The following is a 22,534-nucleotide window of genomic DNA, read 5'->3' as shown; positions in this document are numbered from 1 at the left end:
CACTCATTTTTAGTTTTCCCCCTATATGCCTCTACCATTAACACCTTGTACACTATCGAACCACTGAAACTGGAACAGAGTGGTATGAGTTCACTCCTGTTCTGTGAAACAAGATAGGGGACAGGGGGAAAATGACCAGGACTGTAGTCTTGGAGTATAAGCAATCAAACTGGGTATCTAAGCAGTTTAGAGGGGGAGAGGTGGGGGGGATTGGAATGGAGAGACTGGAGTGGCTCAGGTGATCAAGACCTACATCAATAGTGGCTGCAGCAGGAAGGAAGGTGCAATCAAAGGGAACTGATCATTCCTCCACTTCCCCCCTGCCTCAGCTGCTGGCTGAGGAAACCTCCCTGCGTGGGTCTGCATTGTCAGATCCTACAAGAAGCTGGGAGGCTGACTCCATCATCGACCACAGGGAGTGATCACCCAGCTCAATGTGGGAATAGCTGGCCCACAAGCACGGTGTCTGGTAGACCGCCAACGCTGTGGGTCAGCTGTCCTGTGCACTGGTTGGCTTCCCAGTCGCACTGGCAAGAACTGGCAACCCTGCTGAGGGATGGAAGCTGCACCCCACTGTTAAGTGCATCTTCCTCAAGTCACTGCAGGCCAGGGAGTGTGGACCTGAGGGAGGAGGAATCTCAGGCATGCCACCTGCTGGGGAGAAGGGATAAGTGCCAGCAGGCTAACTCCCTATCTGCCAAAGTTTTTTTTTTTTATATTTTACTCTCTCTTATTTTTCTTAGTATTCTTTTTTTTCTTTCCCTCCTTTTTAAAACACATTCTTTCTATATATTTTTATTGGTAGTATAATTGATTTTTCATTATTTTTATTTTTATCTACTTTATATTTTTACTGATTATTTTCTATTTATGTCATATATTCTTTATTATTCCATTACATTTATTCTTACCATTATTATTATTATTACTTTTTCTTAAATTTTTCCTCCCTTTGGTGACTTCACTCCCAGTGTATCTTGGGGTATCTCCTTTTGATTTTAGGGCTTAGTACTCTTAAAGTGTGTTTTGTTATCACTGTTTTTATATTTTTAATATATTCTTATTTTATTATTATTTTTTATTCTTTGGGTGCACAGGCTGGGGGTTGAGCCTCATGCATGAGTCTCCTGCATGGTGGGAGGCCATTCTGCCACTCAAGTACCCATACATCCCAGCCTAGCTTCTAAAGACCTTCAAGTTGAATTGTATACCCTACGAGAGATCTAGACCTTGATTTGGTGGACAATAACCATCAAACCAAGCGCACAAATAAACCTTTAGTGAAAACCAAGTAAATACAGAACATTAGAAGAGTGAAGGAAAACAATGTGCAAAATAACCATATCAAGATAATCAAATGCCCTGAACACAATAGAAGATCACAAAACACAGGAAGATCCAAAGAAAAATGACCCAACCAAATGACCAAATCAAAATTCCAGAGAGGACCCAGAATATGGAATAACTACTCAAGGATATTTATAAAAAATAAAGGATATCAGGAAAACACTAGAAGAGCATAATGAAGAGTTCAGAAGGTTAAACAGAAAAATGGAAGAGTTCACAGAAATGAAAGATACAGTAGACCAAATCAGAAATACATTAGTGACACATGATAACAGATTAACAGAATATTTGCCCTGTCCTGGCCTGCATGTGCTTCTTTTGTCCATGTCTTTGGAGAGATCCGATCTTCCTTTATTTAGGGATATGTGTTTTATTAAGTTCTCCATTCTCATTACAGAATGTTAACCCTACACTCAACTCTGTTTCAGAATATAGCTCCACATTTATTCAACAACATACAAAAGCTGAACTACAGTACTTCAAGAATCATAGCCTCACTTCCTTGATGTTTAGCATGTGTCAAACCTCAGCTGAGACAAACGGTAAACTATAAAATAATCTATCTGGAAAGATAGCAATTCACCTATTTCTCTATTGCTCTCATCTCTTTTGTACCTTAGCATCACCCATGGAGCTTATTAAATGGCAGATGCCCAGATCCTTCTCTACAAATAAACAAACAAATAAAATCAGAATTTCTGGGAGGAACATACTCGTCTTTTAGAAAACTCTATGGTGATTCTGATGAGCAATCAGGGTCAGAGCTAATTATATCTTAGATACTCATAAACTTATTCCTGGGTTAAATCAGAATAACCGAGTTCTATCTTAAGAAAATACCTTATGAAATTCACTGTAACATTTATGATAGGGATGTAAAAGAAATTATCTATTATACTGTCCAGTGCCCTCCTTGAGTATCCATTGGAGAAATTTTGAGGTTTCAAGACCAGCTGTGCTTCTCCAGAGAATCTAGTTTGTTTTTCTTTTAAAGACACCCTGAGACATATAACTAATTAGTCTTATCTTCCTCTGTACACTGGCTGTTACAAAGTTTAGACCCCAATTTGTGGCCCACTGCCAGCCTATGTATAAGGTCTTATGACATATTGTACAGACAACTTCACTCCTAGTTTTCTGGCATCTTTTAATTCTTATTTTTTCCTGTCTTCCCTATTCTTACATTTTTAAAAATATTGTATCTCACTGTACTTCGTGTATGTACCTTGCCTTAAAATTCTGTGGAATAATTTAGGATATATAATATATAATAAATACCAATAACTATGATGATTTCCTTATATATTCAAAACCAGAGTGAATGTCAAAGGTGAGCAGATATTAAGACATAGACAGATTAGAAAGGGAAGCACACAGATAATCAAAGCCTCAGAGTTTAAATGTATCACATGATGCTGTAAAGTACAATATCAGTAACTCAAAGAATGTACTATTCAATTTATATAAGTAGAAATAATCATGCTGCATTTAAAATTAAGACATACAAAAAACAAAGAATCCAGTGTAACTCAGTGAATTGTGTTGGACATTAACAATCATATTATAACAATAATAATTATAACTAAAAGGTATAGGAATAATATTATTTATGCACTAATTATTTAGTGTACATCTTAAAAGCTACATCAAATAATAAAGGGAAGATTAGATTTTCTATAAATAGGCTGGTGCATATTTTTGCATATCATCTTAGAACACACATTTTTATTTCAGTTATTAAGATTAACAGAGTTAAACATACCTGGCTACGTAGCTCTCAGTATATGTTTTTCTTTTGCTTGTAAGCACACTTGAGGCAGGATTTCTTGCCAAACTAGGCGGTGTGGAATTTCGAGATTTGATGCTAGCTCTAGAAGACAGAAAGCCATGGCATAATGAAAACAACACTGAATAGAAAACATTTATATCTCAAATTGCCTTTTTTTGCATCATTAGAAAAATAATTAGAAGAATCTTGCAAGTTCGAGATTAAAATCCAAACAATTATTCTAAACCTGAAAACAAATAGTTAATACAAAGGATATAAACCAAAGCATTTTTGCATTTCCTAACATTATCCTGAAGGTACATAAAGTCAGAATATGTATGCATATTTTAAATGGAATTTATAGTTTTAATTCTGCAAGGTCTTGAAGTTTTTAAAAAGCTTAAATGTATAATTGTCTCAAGTTGTTCAGTATCTATGCATAAATGTTAAATAATACATTAAACAAGATTTATTATTATCCTAAGCATATGAAATGATAAAAAAAATTAGCTAAGAACTTTAACAGGATAATATTCAATTTATGAAAATCCATTCTTGGAAACAGCAAGCAAAAACATTGGGTTACTATAATTTTCCCATTAAATACTTAGTTTTACCAACTACACAGACTGGGCCATCTGGCATCAGTAGAAGAGGAATTTTGGTCTGATCATCATTAAATTCTTTTTGCAAAACTTCAGGAATCAAAAAAAGATTAGAAGGGTATATGATAATATAATGGTAAAGGTACAGACTTTGGCACTCAGATGGATCTGAATTCAAATCCTAGTGCTACTGACCAGCTTTGTGAGAATGGTCAAGCTTTCTGAGTCCAAGTTTTCTCAATTTTAAAACGTGACCATCATCACTGTCTTAGAGATATGTTATGAAATATTAAGTACAATTTATATAAAACATTTAACATAGTTGATGACAATGATACTACTATTACTACTATTAGTATTGCTACTACTACTACCAGGTAACATTTATATAATAATGCTTAATATATGCTAGTTGTATTTCTAATGGCCTTGTACATATTAACTTATTCTTACGGAGTAGGTAGGTTTAATAATTCCGCTTTATAGACAACTGAGACAAAGAGCAGTTTAACTTTCCCAAGGTGACACAGCTAGTATGTTGGAAAGCCAGGTTTCAGATATCCAATCAAGTGTTATTTCCCTTTCCTTCGTCAAAGCTTTCATTTCACAGCTGAGCAATGTTATGTTATATGGAACAGACAGAAAATATTCAAAAAATATTCACAAAAATCACAGAAGTTAATATTCCCATTTTAAAGCAATTTGGGTTCTGAGAGATTAAGTAAATTACAAAGCCATTCTGTGGCATAACACATGAACCTAGGTGGATCTTATTCCAAAGATTATATTCAGTATACAATGTCACCATTCAATGAAAGGTTATTTTGAGTAGTTACTTCTTTAAATGTTCATTTCTAAACTATGACAAACCAAGAATCACCTTGGTGCATGGATATCATGGACCATTTCAATTGGTCAGCTGCGAGTTCATCTATGAGGTTTATTCTATTCAGCTTTTATATAGCAACTCTAGAGGTTTTGCAGAAGTGCTATCATGCATGTTTAGGAATTCACTCTCTACTCACTGCCAAAGAACAAGAATTCTTATAGTAACAGTCACAAGAGAAATATGAAGCACATATTTGTGGTTGTAGAAGCTACAGACATCCTATTGCCTTCCTATCACATATCTAGATGAAACAAACATGCCCATGTATACGTACACATGCAACTTCACTATAATAACTTAGCATTATTTAAAATATTTAAATTTAGGGAAAACAGAAGAGATCATCAACTAAATTAACAGATGACACTATTAAGTGCCTATAATCTATTTTTATTAACATCTTCTAAGAAAGAGCTAAACCTGAAATGACAATAACCATCCCTAAAAGATTTGGAAGAACTGTATTTTGATCAGTACATTAAAAATTTGTCCCAGTCCCACAGTCAATGCATTTTTCTTCTTTGTCACTCTGAAAAGTGCTATCCTTACTCTGTCTCTGGAATCTGCCTATCATACCTCAAACAAATAATAAAAGGATTAGCTTCAGAGTTGCACTTAATCTACCTCATTAAAATTTGGTGTTTTCTTTGAGATCTCCTTCAGAGAGTACAGGCAAGTAACAGGACAAGGAAGACTGGCTCAAAAGAACTTTTAGGATTTAACACTATTTCCATTTAAAAGTAAAATACAGCTACTGCTAAGAGCTCAAGGACCTTTCTTACTGGTATTGTATGTGTCTTGTTCAATTTTTGGTAATTTTACATATGGTAAACAAAATGTCTTCGCAGTCTTAGTTTAAACGTTAGCAAAGTTAACTGCTTAGTAATTTACATTTTTTGTTTAATTAAGCAATTTGTTAGGTCCTTATTTCATTGTTTTAAAATGAGAGGGCTAGACTTGGTACTGAGGTCAAATCAGAAAAGCCTCAAGGACTATCTGGTAGCGTTCTAAAATGACTGCCATGGCCACACTTGCTTTTTTCTCAGTTCGTGAGGTCACCCGTACAGAGAGAAGACTTTACTTAGCAGTGTCCAATCCTTTCCTTCTTTTACACGGAATTTACAACTAATACCACCTAACAAAAAGACTGAAGACGGCGAGATTAAGTGTTTTCTAAGATCTTTTTTATTGACTTTTTATAATTCATCAACTACTTAAATATAAGATAATTTATCAATATTATATAATAATGACATAATATTCTCCATATTTTTTCTCTTTAAAAACACTAGTCCTGAAAAAAGTTTCATAAAAATGACAATTGTTGAGGGTGACTGTTAATTCAGCACTTTAAAAATTAAAGTGTAATGAAATAAAATGTGTGATCTAAAAATAGCTTACTTTAGAACAACAGAAATTTTCACTAAAAACCAAAATCTTTTTAGTCCTAGAATACTGCTCAGAATGTCTTGTTTTAAAAATGTTTAAACTAAGATTTTTTAAGTACAGGAATATCTAAGTTAAACCATCTCAGCATACAAAGCCTTCAAGGAAATTTCTGAAAGAGATTAACCAAACTGAATTATAAATACTTACTTGTAAATGGGTAATAACTCATGTCTTTTGATGGCACTGTCTGATTTTGTATCATTGTCATAAAACCTTTGCACATTTCTTCCAGTTCGAAGTGGAGGGCCTAACTTGTCCATCTTACTATTAAAATATATAAAGGTGTACCCATAAGGAGATTGCTACTGTTTGCTACTTTACATAATTAAAACAACTTTTAAAAAATAGACATTATTCTGGTTTATCAGAAATCCACCCCTTACAAGTTCTTAATACATTATCTGCTATGAGAGTAAGAACTAATTTCAAAGAGAATCCTTAGAAAGTTCACACTATGTTCATTATTAGATTTGGCAGCCCTGCCACTTGTTAAGCCTGTCCAAACACAACTCGTTTATAAATATAGCAGGGCAATGGAATCAGTGAAAAAGCTGGGGAAGGACCACCGCTTCAAAGCAAATTAGTGAAGCTGGAAGGGAACTGAAAGGTGTCATTCACAAATAACTTTCCTCATTCCCCAATTCATAGACTGTTCTCTTTTTTCTTCTTTAGTTCTGATTTCCCTTGCATTTTATAATTCCAGATATAAAATAAGGAATCAAATACATATTATGTTTATATCTTTACCTTATCTGACTTTCTAATAAAGAATGGATTTATTTCTGAAATCTATGCAAAGAAAAGTAAACTACGATCCTATATGAAAAAACATGGATTGCAATCCTGAAAAATCACATGCAAACATGTTGAGTGACGAGGTGATCTCAAGCCTTCTATTTTTACTCAATATGTAAAGGATTTCCATCTACAGGGTAACAGGAAGAAACAGGAGATATGTAAAATTTCATTGTTTTACTTTAGCCAAATAAGTGAATCATTTATACTGTCACCAATCAATATTCAATCATAGTAGGCAGTAGGGAAAATTAAATTAGGAAATTATGAGCACTATTTTAAATGACTACTGAATAATCCTACTAATTTAGGGATATCTGTTTATTCATTCATTCCTTCACTGTTTAAACCCTGAGCACCTAGTATGTGTCAGGCACTGCACTACATTCTGGATGTAGGGTGCTAAGATAAACCTGATGCATGTTCTTTGCACCTAGTGTCTAAAAAGATTTTAAGGGTCTCTGAGGAAGGATATATTTATTCATTTTTTCCTCTTTCAGTAGCTTATATGTAGCAGGCAATCAAAAAGTATGCGGGATTAAAACAGTAAAAACTATTAGCCCCTTTTACATTTTGTTGTAAAAGTTGATACTGCTTTGGTGGTAGTGTTTACATTATAATTTCAAGTTTGAAAAAAAAAAAACTGCCTTCATTAAATAAATAAGTAAATAAATACAGCATAATTTCCAGAATGTTTGAGATTAAATTTTGATGATTTTTTTTAATTTGTGAAAGATTACTGGGAAACTCACTCTGTAATTTTAATAAGATTTTCTTTGAATTGCTTAAAAATATCAAAAACAATGGCTATCTTATAAAAGGCACCTGTGGATTAAGATGTGACCTAAGAATAAGAACAAAAGACATTATTTTTTGTCAGAAAAAAAATCATCAAAAATTTTAATAATTAATATTGAAAGTAAAATTTAGAACTTTTAAACTTTACATTTTAAAAAAAACAGACTTTTCTAGTTACAAAAAGATTCAACCTTACATGTGACACACAAAGTCAATTTGATAAAGGAGATGTGTAAATCAATGAAAAATCTAAAGATAATTATCTAATGGGAATATTACATATATATTCCATATATGTGAGAATGCCAAGATTTTCAGATTTTAAAAACCTAATTGAGGATGGGTAACAATGGCTCAGTGGCAGAGTTCTCACCTGCCATGCTGGAGACCCAGGTTCAACTCCTGGTGCTTGCCCATGTAAAAAGAAAAACCTAATTGAAAGGTAGGTTTCAAAGATGATTTGCTTATTGTACCATATACCTGTGTTATAAAATTCAACACAAATCAAAATAGATACAACTGAAATGTTACTAAATGTTATTCTTAGGCTAAGATCATTTAATCTTATATGTGCTATAATTTCCTTTCTAATATTAGGCAATGTATCAAGATATGACCATATGAAATGAAAATTTATAAATTTCCATAGTATAAACAATATTATATGAGAAAGTCAGTAACTGTAGTGGGAAATAAATAAATTTTAAAATGATTACATTATCAAAAAAGACATTTCAAATACTTAAACCTTGGGTATGCCTCAACTACCTAAGGCCAGATCAAAAGATGTAACAGACCATTTCCCATGTACCCTCTTCATATTTATTTTAGAAACCATAAGTATTGCCTCAAGTCTATCTTCCTTTTTTATACAAACTCCTTTCCTCTTATCCCTCAACCTCCAGTGGTGCTTAATGTAAAGTCAAAGCAGCAATAAGATGAATGGATTACTGGAAGGAAATGGAGATCTTTGCAAAACAGTGGTATTTTTTCAAAGGGAATTTAAAAGCTCAATCCAACTGATTCCTCTTTGAAGCTTCTTTCCTTTCTATGCCCAGCAAACCACCAGTAACTCACTTAAGGAAACTGAATAAAAGGATGATAGAAATCAGGAATCCTGTATCTATTATATGTTTTGCCCTGATCTACAGGCCCTTAGATGTTGCAAGTTAAAAAAAAAAAAACTCGCCTACGTTGATTGTTGATTTTCATATTGAATTTATACATGATCTACATCTAGGGTTACTTTGAAAATTACTGTTGTAAAAATCCTCAAGATAAATATTAATAAAGTATTGACCTTAGAAATCCACTTTTTTTTTTTGAATGCTGTATGGCAGGGGACACATATCATTCTTTTTCCATGTGAGTATCCCATTATTGCAGCACCATTTGTTGAATTTTTTGTTTCTTTGTTTTTGTTTGTTTTGTTTTGTTTGTTTGGAAGTACATGGACTGATAATCGAACCTTGGTCACCTGCATGGCAAGCAAAAATTCTACCACTGAATCCTCGCACCCCTTGTGTAATTCTTTTAATATGGCATTGGACACAGTTTGCTAGTATTTTGTTAAGAATTTTCACATCTATATTCATTAGGAGATTGGCCTGTTATTTTTTTAAAGGCTTCAATTCAGTAACGAAAATTATTATAAACCCAAGATTGGAAAAAAATTAGGATAGAACTAAATAAATCCATCCAGAAGTAAAACTAGTTAAGGAAAGAAAAAAACAGGGTATTTTGAAGCCATACATGTATACCCACACTGCATACACTTTAGTGTAGACTAAACAATCTGATATATATAGCATATGCCAATTCCAGATGAAATTCAAGAACATGTGCTTAAGCTGGTATCTCACCTTGGTCAGAATCAATGGGAAAGGCATTTCCAATACCTCATTGTACTTTCAACTCAACCACAAAAGTATCTTGGAGTAACAAAAGTGAAAAAGATCTTTTGCTTCTATGGAACATATAGAGTAAACAATAACAGTTCCATCTTTGGGAACAGATACATGAAGAATCCTCAAAATCCAAACTTTTAAATTATAAATATTGAATTCCTGTGATACTTTATTCCAGAACAAGGCTGGGCAAACCTTCCAGTAAAGGGACTGAGTAAATATTTTAGGCTTTGTAGGCTACGCTGACTTTTAGTAATAACTACTCAACTCTAAGGTTGTAGCATGAACACAGCGACTGCTTACACATAAACTAATGGGTATAGCTGTGTTCCAATAACAAAAGGTGGTGGGCAGGATTTGGCCTTCAGGCAGTTTGATGATTCCTCTTGTAAAAGGTCAAAATGCCATTTATGAAACAATACCAGTATTTTCACCTTTTGAAAATCTAATTGAAATGTAGATTTCAATGATTTGTTCTCATTATATCATATAATAAATGGTTATAAGTACCACTATTTTCTTGAGTTCCCCAACAAAAATTTATTAATTTTTTAAGTAATGCATTTCTATGGATGATAGATAAACTATGTTCTGTTTTGATCAGGTCATTTTTAAATTTGAAATGACTATCTGCACAAAATGCATAAATTCCTAGAAACACAATTACCTATACTGAATCAAGAAGAAATAAAAGATCTTAACAAACCAATTACAGGTAAAGAGATCCACTCAGTCATCAAAATTCCTCCCACAAAAAAGACCAGATAGCTTCACAGGAGAATTTTATCAAACATTTCAAAAAAAACTAACACCAATTCTGCTCAAACTCTTCCAAAATATTTGAAGAAAAAGAAACACTACCTAACTCATTTCATGAAGCTAACATCACTCTAATAAGAAAATCAGAAAAAGATAATACAAGAAAGAAAACTACAGACCAATCTCCTAATGAATATAGATGTGAAAATTCTTAACAAAATACTAGCAAACTGTGTCCAATGCCATATTAAAAGAATTACACAAGGGGTGCGAGGATTCAGTGGTAGAATTTTTGCTTGCCATGCAGGTGACCAAGGTTCGATTATCAGTCCATGTACTTCCAAACAAACAAAACAAAACAAACAAAAACAAAGAAACAAAAAATTCAACAAATGGTGCTGCAATAATGGGATACTCACATGGAAAAAGAATGATATGTGTCCCCTGCCATACAGCATTCAAAAAAAAAAAGAATTATGCATCATGATCAAGTGGGATTCATACCAGGAAGAATGGTTCAACATAAGAAAATCAATCAACATAATACAGCACATTAACAAATCAAAAGAGAAAAATCACATGATCATATTGACTGAAGCTGAAAAAGCATTTGACAAAATCCAGTATCCTTTCCTGATGAAAACACTTCAAAAGTTAGGCATTGAAGGAAATGCTCTCAATATCATAAAGAGCATATATGAAAAACCCAAAGCCAGCATCATACTTAATGGTGAGAAATTAAAAGCATTCCCCTTGAGATCAAAGATGAGATAAGGATGCCCACTGCTAACACTGTATTAGCAGTACTAGCTGGAGCAATTAGACAGGAGAAAGAAATAAAAAGCAACCAAATAGGAAAGGAAGAAGTAAAATTTTCATTATTTGCAGATGACATGATCCTATACTTAGAAAACACTGAGAAATTTACAGCAAAACTACTTGAACTAATAAACAAATTCAGCAAAATGGCAGGATACAGGTTAATGTACAAAAATCAGTAATGTTTCCATACACAAGCAATGACCTATCTGAGGTGACAACTAAGGGAAAAATTCCATTCAGAATAGTGACCAGAAGAATTAGGTATCTAGAAATAAGTCTAACCAGGGGTGTCGAGGACTTGTACACAGAAAATTACAAAAAATTGTTAGAAGAAATTGAAAAATGACCTAAAGAGATGAAAGATATTCTATGCTGATGGACAGGAAGGTTGAATATCATCAAGATGTCAGTTTTACCTAAACCAATCAACAGATTCAATGCAATACCAATAAAAATCTCAACAAGCTACTTTGAAGACTTGGAAAATCTGGTTATCAAATTTATATGGAAGGGAAAGAGATATCGTACAGCTAAAGATATCCTAAAAAGAAGCGCCAACTAGGAGGTCTATCACTTCCTGACTTTCAAGCTTACTATAAAGCCACAGTGGTCAAAACAGTATGGTACTGGCACAAAGACAGAAGGACTGACTAGTGGAATAAAATCAAGAGTGCAGAGACTGACCACCAAATTTATGGATATTTGATCTTCGCTAAGGCCCCCAAATCCACTGAATTGGGACAGAATAAATGGGAATGGGAGAACGATTTCAATAGCCAAAAGAATGAAAGAGGACCCCTCCCTACCTTATACCTTGTGTCGGTTTGAAAGGATTTATGTACCTACAAAAGTCATATTTTAATCCTAATCAACCTTGTGGGAGCAACCATTTCTTTTAATACCTACTCAGTAATGTAGGCTGGAAACTATATTAGCTTATCTCCACAGAGATATGACTCACCCAATTGCAGGTATTAACTTTTGAATAGAAGATGTGGCTTCACCCATTCAACATGGGTCTTGATTAGTTTACAGGAAATCTATAAAGACAAAACATCTTGGAGAGTTTCTTTTGAGAATGAGGAGAGAGCCACAGAACCACTCAGAGCCACAAGGCCAAGAGTCCACCAGTCAAAGACTGGAAATGAAGAAGGAAAATGCCTGGGGGAAGAGCTTCATGAAACAAGAAACCTGGAAAGAAAGCTAGCAGATATTACCATGTTCACCATGTGTCTTTTCAGTTGAAAGAGAAAACTTGAATTTCATCAGTCTTTCCTGAGTGAAGGTAACCTCTTGTTGGTGTCTTATTTTGGACATCTATAGAAATTGCTTTAATTTGGACAATTTCACAGCCTTAGAACTGTAAATTTGCAACTTATTAAATTCCCCTTTTAAAAGCCATTTCATTTCTGATAATATTGCATTCTGGCAGCTAGCAAAATAGAATACACCCTATACAAAAATTAATTCAAAATGGATTATAGACCTATGTAAGAGCCAGTACCATAAAATTTCTAGAAGAAAATGGAGGGAAACATCTTCAAGATCTAGTAAGAGGAAGTAGCTTTTTAAACTTTATACCTAAAGCACAAAATGTGAAAGAAAAAATAGACAGATGGGAACTCAAGATCAAGAGCTCCTGTGCCTCAAATGACTTGTTAAAAAGGTGAAGAGGCAGCCAACTCAATGGGAGAAAATATTTGGAAACCACACATCAGAAAAAAGCTTATATATCCTGTGTACATAAAGAAATTACACCACTCAACAACAAAAGAACAAACAACCCAATTATAAAATGGGCAGAAGAAATGAATAGGCACTTTTCTGAAGAGCAAATACAGATGGCTAAAAAAGTACATGAAGAGTTGCCCTTCTTTATTGGCTATAAGGGAAATGCAAATTAAGACAATGAAAAGAGCAAATACAGATGGCTAAAAAAGTACGTGAAGAGTTGTTCTTCTTTACTGGCTATAAGGGAAATGCAAATTAAGACAATGAGATATCACCTCACACCTATTAAGAATGGCTGCTATTAAACAAACAGGAAAGTATAAATGTTGGAGAGGATGCAGAGAAACTGGAATACTTATTCACTGTTGGTGGGAATGTAAAATGGTTCAGCCACTGTGAAAGTCAGTTTGACGATTACTCAGAAAACTAAATATTGAATTGCCCTATGACCCAGCAATACCAATACTTGGTATATACCCAGAAGAGTTGAGGGCAATGACACGAACAGATATCTGCACACCGATGTTCACAGCAGCACTATTCACAATTCCCAAGAGATGGAAACAATCCAGGTGCCCCTCAACAGATGAGTGGATAAGCAAAATGTGATATTTACATATGATGGAATATTATGCAGCACTTAGACAAAATGATGTCCTGAAACACATGACAATGTGGATGAACCTAGAGGACATAATCCTGAGTGAAGTAACTCAGAACACAAAAGGAAAAACCTGAGTTTGTTAGCCCATGACAAACTCTGGGAACTCTTCTGTAGTTGCCTGAAGTGTGCTTTGAAAATTATTGCTTTTTTTCTTTCTTTTCTTTGTGTGTGTGTCTATTTTCACTGCATCAGCCATTGTCATCCACATTAGAAGCCAAGTTCTGCAATTCTAGGTTGTTTTAAGTATTTCTAGATCTACAATAAGAGATAAAACAGTTCATAAAAATATAAATAACATTCCACACATACCCAATTCACACATGCCAAAAAAAAGTAACTTAAAAATGACAGAAATTTACTTCTTACGGCTTCTACTATAATAAAAACATGAGAAATAAATTTCAGCGTTTTATTTTAAAATGTTCCTTACATTCACTCTTTTGCTATAATTTTACCAAATCTAGTATGCCTATGTCTAAAGAAAACCTTTTTTTACAGTAACTGATCAGAAGCAAATTTTCAAATTTGATAGTTTTTTTAGCTACTGAAAATTACTGACTAAAACAAAAATTTAAACTGAGAATTAACATTTAAGAAAACACCATCCTCAAAGAATAACTCTATAAATTCTATGACACAACTAAAATGTTTACAATATTTATTAAAATGCCACGTCTCACGATGTTTTTAAAATCTCCTAGGATTAAAGACAATCACCTTTTTAGAATAAGCAAAAAAATTTTCCTTGGGGTATTTTTTTGCTTCACAAACAGAAAAAATACATTAAACTTTGTCCCATGGGTTGAATAGAAGTTAATTACCAAACATATAAGGGTTTCCTAAGGGTAGAGAAAAGTATTTCTTTGGCAAGGCTTCAATATAAGCTAAATATTTTAGATCACTGATATGCCTAATTAAAGTTAACCACAAAAGATTATTCAGATTATCTACACAAAACTTTAAATGATCCCATGCTTTTGAAATTAAATTAAAATGAAGTAATTTCATTTTACTAATCTCAGCAGATGCTTGATTTCTTTAATGTCATAGCTAACCAAATGTCTTAATTCCATTTTCATTGAATTATGAATTATCTATGTCAATGGAAATAAGGGTAGGAATATAAACTTCAACTAAGTCTTCTCCCTGAACCAAGATTCAGATCCGACTGTAGCAACAGGTTTACAAATGAGGGATTTAATTTTTTTTTTTTTTTTACTTATTCACCAGAACTTTACCACATGCCTATGTCCAGGCACTATGCCAGATTTAATAGTTACATCTGTAAGCAAGACAGATATGATCTCTATCATCATAGAGTTTACAATTTAGCAAGGGAATCAGACCTATTAAGCAAATCATTTAGAACAATAATTCTAAAAAAGAAATGAACCCTGTCACTAAAATACATCATTATGAATGGCTCTAATCTAAAACAGTAACATAATATTGTTCATGTTCCAGTTCAATACAGTGATAGACAAGCCACAAGCATATACCACCACTCTCTTTCCAGGAGTTGGAAACACTCCCTTAAAGTACAGGAATTAAATACAGAATGAACAATTAGGATTTGAATAGATACATTTGACTAACACTTCAGATTATTATGATGTGGGACACACAGGAACTTTTTTATTATTAATTTTTAAATTTTTTTTAAATACCAAAAAACACTTAAAACAAATGCAAACATTCGTAAATTTTCATCATTCCATTCTACATATATAATCAGTAATTCACAACATCATCACATAGTTGCATATTCATCATGATCATTTCTTAGAATATTTGCATCTATTCAGAAGAAGAAATAAAAGAAATCAGAAAAATATTCATACATACCATACCCCCACCCCTCCCCCTCACCGATCACCAGCATTTCATTCTAAATTTAATTTAACATTTATTCCCCTTATTATTATTCATATGTTTTACTTGTCTGTTGATAAGGTAGATAAAAGGAGCATCAGATGCAAGGTTTTCACAATCACACAGTCACACTGCAAAAGCTATATTATTATACAATCATATTCAAGAAACACGGCTACTGGAACACAGCTCCACATTTTCAGGCAGTTCCCTCCAGCCTCTCCACTACATCTTGATTATCAAGGTGATATCTATTTAATGCGTAAGAATAACCTCCAGGATAACCTCTAGAGTCTGCTTGGAATCTCTCAACCATTAACACTTTATTTTGTCTCATTTCACTCCTCCCCCTTTTGGTCGAGAAGGTTTTCTCAATCCCCTGATGCTGAGTCTCAGCTCATTATAGGGTTTTTCTCAATCCCTTGATGCTGAGTCTCAGTTCATTCCAGAATTTCTGTCCCATGTTGCCAGGAAGGTATACACCCCTGGGAATCAGATCCCACGTAGACAGGGGGAGGGTGGTGAGTTTGCCTGTTGTGGTCGCTGGAGAGAGAGGCCACATCTGAGCAACAAGAGGTTCTCTTGGGGGTGACCCTTAGGCCTAATTTTAAGTAGGCTTGACCTATCCTTTGTGGGGTTAAGTTTCATATGAACAAACCCCAAGATTGGGAGCACAGCCTATAGCTTTGATTGTCTGCACTGCTTGTGAGAATATCAAAAATTCAACTTGGGGAAGTTGAATTTCCCCCTTTCTCAGCATTCCCCAAAGGGGACTTTGCAAATACTTTTTTATTCACTGTTCAAATCACTCTGGGATTTATTGGGGCATCACTCTAGACAAACCAACAAAATTTCATGTCCTACTAAAGGTTCCGTGTACTTAACAGTGTTCAATTAAGCTGTCTACATAAATTATATTAAGAAATGCACTAGTCAAATTATAAATTTTATACCAAATACACATTTTTTGCTTTAGTCTCACACATAAGGTAAAATATTAAAATATTAATTACCATCTATTTTCAGCACCCTGCAGTAATGACATTCCTTTGTTCTTCCTCATGCAAAAACATTTTTTAAATTTGTACATTTAGTCACGATTATTATACACTCTAGGCATTCCTAGATTATACCATCTCAGTCTTTATCATCTATCTTTCTTTCTGATTTCAATTGTGCCGCCAGCCCTCCTCCCTCTACCATTCTCACATTCAGCTTCATTCAGTGTTTTAATATAATTGTATTACAGTTAGGTAGTACTGTGCTGTCCATTTCTGAGTTTTTACATTCAGTCCTGTTGCACAATCTGTATCCCTTCAGCTCAAAATGCCCAATGTCTTACCCAATTTCTACCTCCTGATGGTCTCTGTTACCAATGAAATTCTCCAAGTTTATTCATTAATGTCAATTCATATCAGTGAGACCATACAGCATTTGTCCTTATGTTTCTGGCTAATCTCACTCAGCATAATGTCCTTAAGATCCATCCATGTTGTTACATACTTCAGAACTTTATTCTGTCCTACAGCTGCATAATATTTCATCATATGTATATACTACAGTTTGTTTAGCCACTCGTCTGTTGATGGACATTTGGGCTGATTCCATCTGTTTGCAATCGTAAAAAATGCTGCTACAAACATTGGTGTGCAAATGTCTGTTTGTGTCCTTGCCCTCATGTCTGCTGAGCAGATACCTAGCAATGGTATTATCAGGTTATATGGCAATTCTATATTTAGCTTTTTGAGGAACTGCCAAACTGCCTTCCACGCCAGCTGTACCATTTGACATTCCCACCAACAATGGATAAGCGTGCCTCTTTCTCCACATCCTCTCCAGCATTTGTCATTTTCTGTTTTATTGATAATGGCCATTCTGGTGGGTGTGAGGTGATATCTCATTGTGGTTTTGATTTGCATTTCTCTAATAGCCAGGGAAGTTGAGCATCTTTTCATGGGCCTTTTGGTCATTTGTATTTCCTCTTCTGAAAAGTGTCTGTTGAAGTCTTTGGCCCATTTTGTAATTGGGTTGATAGTCTTCTTGTTGTTGAATTGAACAATCTCTTTATAAATTCTGGATACTAGACCTTTATCTGATATATCGTTTCCAAATATTGTTTCCCATTGTGGAGATTGTCTTTTTACTTTCTTGACGAAGTTCTTCGATGCACAAAAGTGTTTAATTTTGAGAAGTTCCCATTTCTTTCTTCCTTTCTTCAGTGCTCTTGCTTTGGGTATATGGTCTAGGAAACCTTCTCCTAGTATAAGATTTATAAGATATTTCCCTACATTTTCTTCTAACTGTTTTATGGTCTTAGATCTAATACTTAGGCCTTTGGTCCATTTTGAGTTAATTTTTGTATAGGGTATGAGATGTGGGTCCTCTTTCATTATTTTGTATACGGATATCCAAATCTCTAGGCCCCATTTATTGAAGAGACTGTTCTGTCCCAGGTGAATTGGCTTGATGGTCTCATCAAAGATCAATTGTCCATAGATGAGAGGATCTATATCTGAAAACTCTATTCGATTCCATTGGTCAGTATATCTATCTTAATACCAGTACCATGCTGTTTTGACCACTGTAGCTTTATAATAGGCCTTAAATTCAGGTAGCATGAAGCCTCCAACTTCATTTTTTTTTCTCAGTATACTTTTAGCTATTCGGGGCACCCTGCCCTTCCAGATAAATTTGGTTATTGGTTTTTCTATTTCTGAAAAGTAAGTTTTTGGGATTTTAGTTGGTATTGCATTGAATCTGTAAATCAATTTAGGTAGAACTGACATCTTAACTACATCTAGTCTACAATCCATGAACATGGTATGCCCTTCCATCTATTTAGGTCTTCTGTGATTTAACAAATTCTTATAGTTTTCTTTGTATAGGTCTTTTGTCTCTTTAGTTAAATTTATTCCTAAATATTTTATTCTTTTGGTTGCAATTGTAAATGGAATTCTTTTCATGATTTCCCCCTCACATTGGTCATTACTAGTGTATACAAACACTACAGATTTTTGAGTGTTGACCTTGTAACCTGCCTCTTTGATGTACTCATTTATTAGCTCGAATAGTTTTGCTGTGGATTTTTCAGGGTTTTGAACATATAGCATCATATCATCTGCAAACAGTGAGAGTTTTACTTCTTCCTTTCCAATTTTAATGCTTTGTATTTCTTTTCCTTATCTAATTGCTCTGGCTACAACTTCCAACACAGTGTTGAATAACAGGGGTGATGGTGGACATCCTTGTCTTATTTCTGATCTTAGGGGGAAAGTTTTCCGTTTTTTCCCATTGAGGACGATGTTACCTGTGGGTTTTTCATATATTTCCTTTATCATTTTGAGGAAATTCCCTTCCATTCCTATTCTTTGAAGTGTTTTCAACAGGAAAAGATGTTGGATTTTGTCAAATGCCTTCTCTGCATCAATCAAGATAATCATGTGGCTTTTCTGCTTTAATTTGTTGATATGGTGTATTATATTAATTGATTTTCTTACATTGAACCATCCTTGCATACCTGGGATGAATCCTACTTGGTCATGATGTACAATTCTTTTAATGTGTTGCTGGATTTGATCTGCCAGAATTTTGTTGAGAATTTTTGTATCTGTATTCATGAGAGACTGCTCTGTAGTTGTCTTTTTTTTTGTATTATCTTTGTCTGGCTTTGGTATGAGGGTGATTTGGGCTTCGCAGAATGAGTTAAGTAGCTTTCCCTCCTCTTCAAGTTTTTTGAAGAGTTTGAGCAGGGTTGGTACTAATTCTTTCTAGAATGTTTGGTAGAATTCACACATGAAGCCATCTGGTCCTGGACTTTTCTTTTGGGGGAGCTTCTTAATGACTGATTCAATTTCTTTACTTGTGACTGGTTTGTTGAGGTGGTCTATTTCTTCCCGAGTCAAAGTTGGTTGTTCATGCCTTTCTAGGAAGTTGTCCATTTCATCTACATTGTTGTGTTTATTAGCATAAAGTTGTTCATAATATCCTGTCATTACATCCTTTATTTCTGTAGGGTCAGTGGTTATGTCTCCTCTTCCATTTCTGATCTTATTTATTTGTAACCTCTCTTTTCTTCTTTTTGTCAAACTTGCTAAAGGTCCATCAATCTTATTGACTTTCTCATAAAACCACCTTCTGGTTTTGTTGATTTTCTCAATTGCTTTCATATTCTCAATTTCATTTAGTTCTGCTCTAATCGTCATTATTTCTTTCCTTTTCGATGCTTTGGGGTTAGTTTGTTATTCTTTCTCTGCTTCTTCCAAGTAGACAGTTAATTCCTTACTTTTTGCCCTTTCTTCTTTTTTGATAAAGGCATTTAGGGCAATAAATTTCCCTCTTAGAATTGCCTTTGCTGCATCCCATAAGTTTTGATATGTTGTGTTTTCATTTTCATTCTCCTTGAGATATTTACTGATTTCTCTTGTAATTTTTTCCTTGACCCATTGGTTGTTTAAGAGTGTGCTGTTGAGCCTTCACATATTTGTGAATTTTCTGGCACTCTGCCTATTATTGATTTCCAACTTCATTCCTTTATGATCTGAGAAAGTGTTTGGTATGATTTCAATTTTTTTTAATTTATTGAGACTTGCTTTGTGACACAGCATACGGTCTATCCTTGAGAATGATCCATGAGCATTTGAGAAAAAGGGGTGTTGTGTTGTGGGGTATAATGTTCTATGAATGTCTGTTATGTCTAGCTCATTTATTACATTATTCAAATTCTCTATTTCTTTACTGTTCCTCAGTCTAGATGTTCTGCCATTGATGAGAGTGTGGAATTGAAGTCTCCAACTATTATGGTAGATGTGTCTATTTCTCTTTTCAGTGTTCTCAGTGTTTGCCTCATATATTTTGGAGCATTCTGGCTCAGTGCATAAATATTTATGACTGTTAATGTCTTCTTGTTGAATTGTTCCTTTTATTAATACATAGCGTCCTTCTTTGTCTCTTTTAACTGTTTTACATTTGAAATCTAATTTACTGGATATTAGTATAGCTACTCCTGCCCTTTTTTGATTGTTATTTGCATGAAATATCTTTTCCCAACCTTTCACTTTCAACCTATGTTTATCCTTGGGTCGAAGATGTGTTTCCTATAGACAGCATATAGATGGATCCTGTTTTTTAATCCATTCTGCCAGTCTATGTCATTTGATTCGGGAGCTTAATCCATTAACATGTAGTGTCATTATTTTACAGGTAGTACTTTCTTCTACCATTTTGCCTTTTGGATTTTATATGTTATATCTAATTTTTCTTCTTTTTACCTTACTGATAGTCTTCCTTTCTACACTCTTTTCCACACCTCTTTCTTCTGTCTTTTCTTATCTGCCTCTAGTGCTCTCTTCAGTATTTCTTGCAGAGATGGTCTCTTGGTCACAAACTCTCAGTGATTTTTTGTCTGAAAATGCTTTAATTTCTCCCTCATTTTTGAAGGACAATTTTGCTGGATATAGAATTCTTGGCTGGCAGTTTTTCTCTTTTAGTAATTTAAATATATGATCCCACTGTCTTCTCACCTCCATGATTTCTGCTGAGAAATCTACAAAGTCTTAATGGGCTTTCCTGGTATGTGATGGATTGCTTTTCTCTTACTGCTTTCAAGATTCTCTCTTTCTCTTTGACCTCTGACATTTTGATTAATAAGTGTCTTGGAGTACGTCTATTTTGATCTATTCTCTTTGGGGTACACTGCTCTTCTTGAATCTGTAATTTTAAGTCTTTCATTAAGAGTTGAGACATTTTCAGTGATAATTTCCTCCATTAGTTTTTCTCTTCCTTTTCCCTTCTCTTCTCCTTCTGGGACACCCACAACACGAACATTCGTGCGCTTCATATTGTCATTCAATTCTCTAAGTTCTGCTCATATTTTTCCAATTTTTTCCCTATATTTTCTTTTGCTTTCGGGTTTTAGATGTTTCATCCTCGAGTTCACTAATCCTATCTTCTGCCTCTTTAAATCTAACATTGTAGGTTTCCATTGTTTTTTTCATCTCTTCTACTGTGCCTTTCATTCCCATAAGTTCTGTGATTTGTTTTTTCAGACTTTTGATTTCTTTCTGTTCATTCCCTACCTTCTTTATATTCTTCCTCATTTCATTGATTTGATTTTTGATGAGGTTTTCCATATCTGTTTGTACATTCTGAATTAATTGTTTCAACTCCTGTATCTCATTTGAATTGTTGGTTTGTTCCTTTGACTGGGCCATAGCTTCAGTTTTCCTAGTGTGATTTCTTATTTTTTGCTGGCATCTAAGGCATTTAATTACCTTAACTAGTTTATTCTGGAGATTGTTTTCACTTCTTTTACCTAGGGTTTTCTGGATGAATTTGTTGTCTGTCTATTCTTTGACATTCAGTTCAGTTTTTTCTGGACCACTAACTTAGGCTTTGTTTAACAGAGGAGAATTTTTCAGTTTTTGTTTTCTTATTTCTTGCCCTGCCTGTATGGTACCTTCCCACCCACTGCCCCCCACCCTTAGGAGGGCCTACTTAGGTATTATAGACCCCAGCCAGATTTTAAACTGGCCTCCTGTCAGGAGGAAAGAGTCATCTGCATCAGTGTTCCCTGAGGGTGAGACCCAGCAGGTTGAAAGACTTTCCTGTGAAGTCTCTGGACTCTATTTTTCTTATCCTGCTCAGTATGTGGTGTTTGACTGCCTGCAGGTCCCACCAGCGTAAGATGATGCAGTACCTTTAACTCTGGCAGACTCTCCCTGCTGGGGACGTGGTGGAGATAGAGGAGAGGTTGTAGGCTGCTTTTAATGGCTTCAAATTACCAAGCCCTGGGGTCTGAATTCCTTGAGGGAGTGATTCCACCTGAGTTGGGCCTCATCCCTCTCCTGGGGAAGGCACTGGCTCCAGACAACCTCTCAAAGAAGCTTGTTTCTGCCTATGCCTGGGGCAGCTGCAGCCTGAGAAGCCCTGCTGCTGTATCCAAAGGCAGCCAAGCCTCCATAGAAACATAGTCACAAACCCTCTGTTTTTATTTTATTTTATTTTATTTTTATTTTTCTATCAGCCCTGCCCCCTTGAGGGCTGGGGCAAAAACCAGTGACCTCTGCTTTGACCAGGTTCACCTGAGCTGGGGGCCTATTTTTAGTAGTCACAATTTGTGAATTAATTCCA

At 34.6% G+C, this 22,534-nt stretch overlaps 1 protein-coding gene across 5 annotated transcripts in view; it reads right to left on the bottom strand.

Moving 5' to 3' along the window:
• The window catches only part of ZC2HC1A (zinc finger C2HC-type containing 1A), a 73,301-nt gene that overhangs the window by 5,780 nt on the left and 44,987 nt on the right, over window positions 1–22,534 (bottom strand). For 3 of the 5 annotated variants that reach the window (XM_077167048.1, XM_077167047.1, XM_077167050.1), the window contains exons 8-9: window positions 6,206–6,322; window positions 3,110–3,217 (exon numbers count right to left, since the gene is read on the bottom strand). In XM_077167048.1, coding sequence (XP_077023163.1) covers window positions 3,110–3,217; window positions 6,206–6,322 — 225 coding nt within the window. The remainder of the gene's footprint in view (window positions 1–3,109; window positions 3,218–6,205; window positions 6,323–22,534) is intronic. The other 2 variants (XM_077167051.1, XM_077167049.1) reach the window with 1 other exon arrangement.

This window comes from Tamandua tetradactyla, chromosome 6 (genome assembly GCF_023851605.1).
Source record: "Tamandua tetradactyla isolate mTamTet1 chromosome 6, mTamTet1.pri, whole genome shotgun sequence".
NCBI classification, from domain to species: domain Eukaryota; kingdom Metazoa; phylum Chordata; class Mammalia; order Pilosa; family Myrmecophagidae; genus Tamandua; species Tamandua tetradactyla.
The sequence above is the reverse complement of the archived record's forward strand: the minus strand, read 5'-3'. Positions and strand labels throughout refer to the sequence as shown.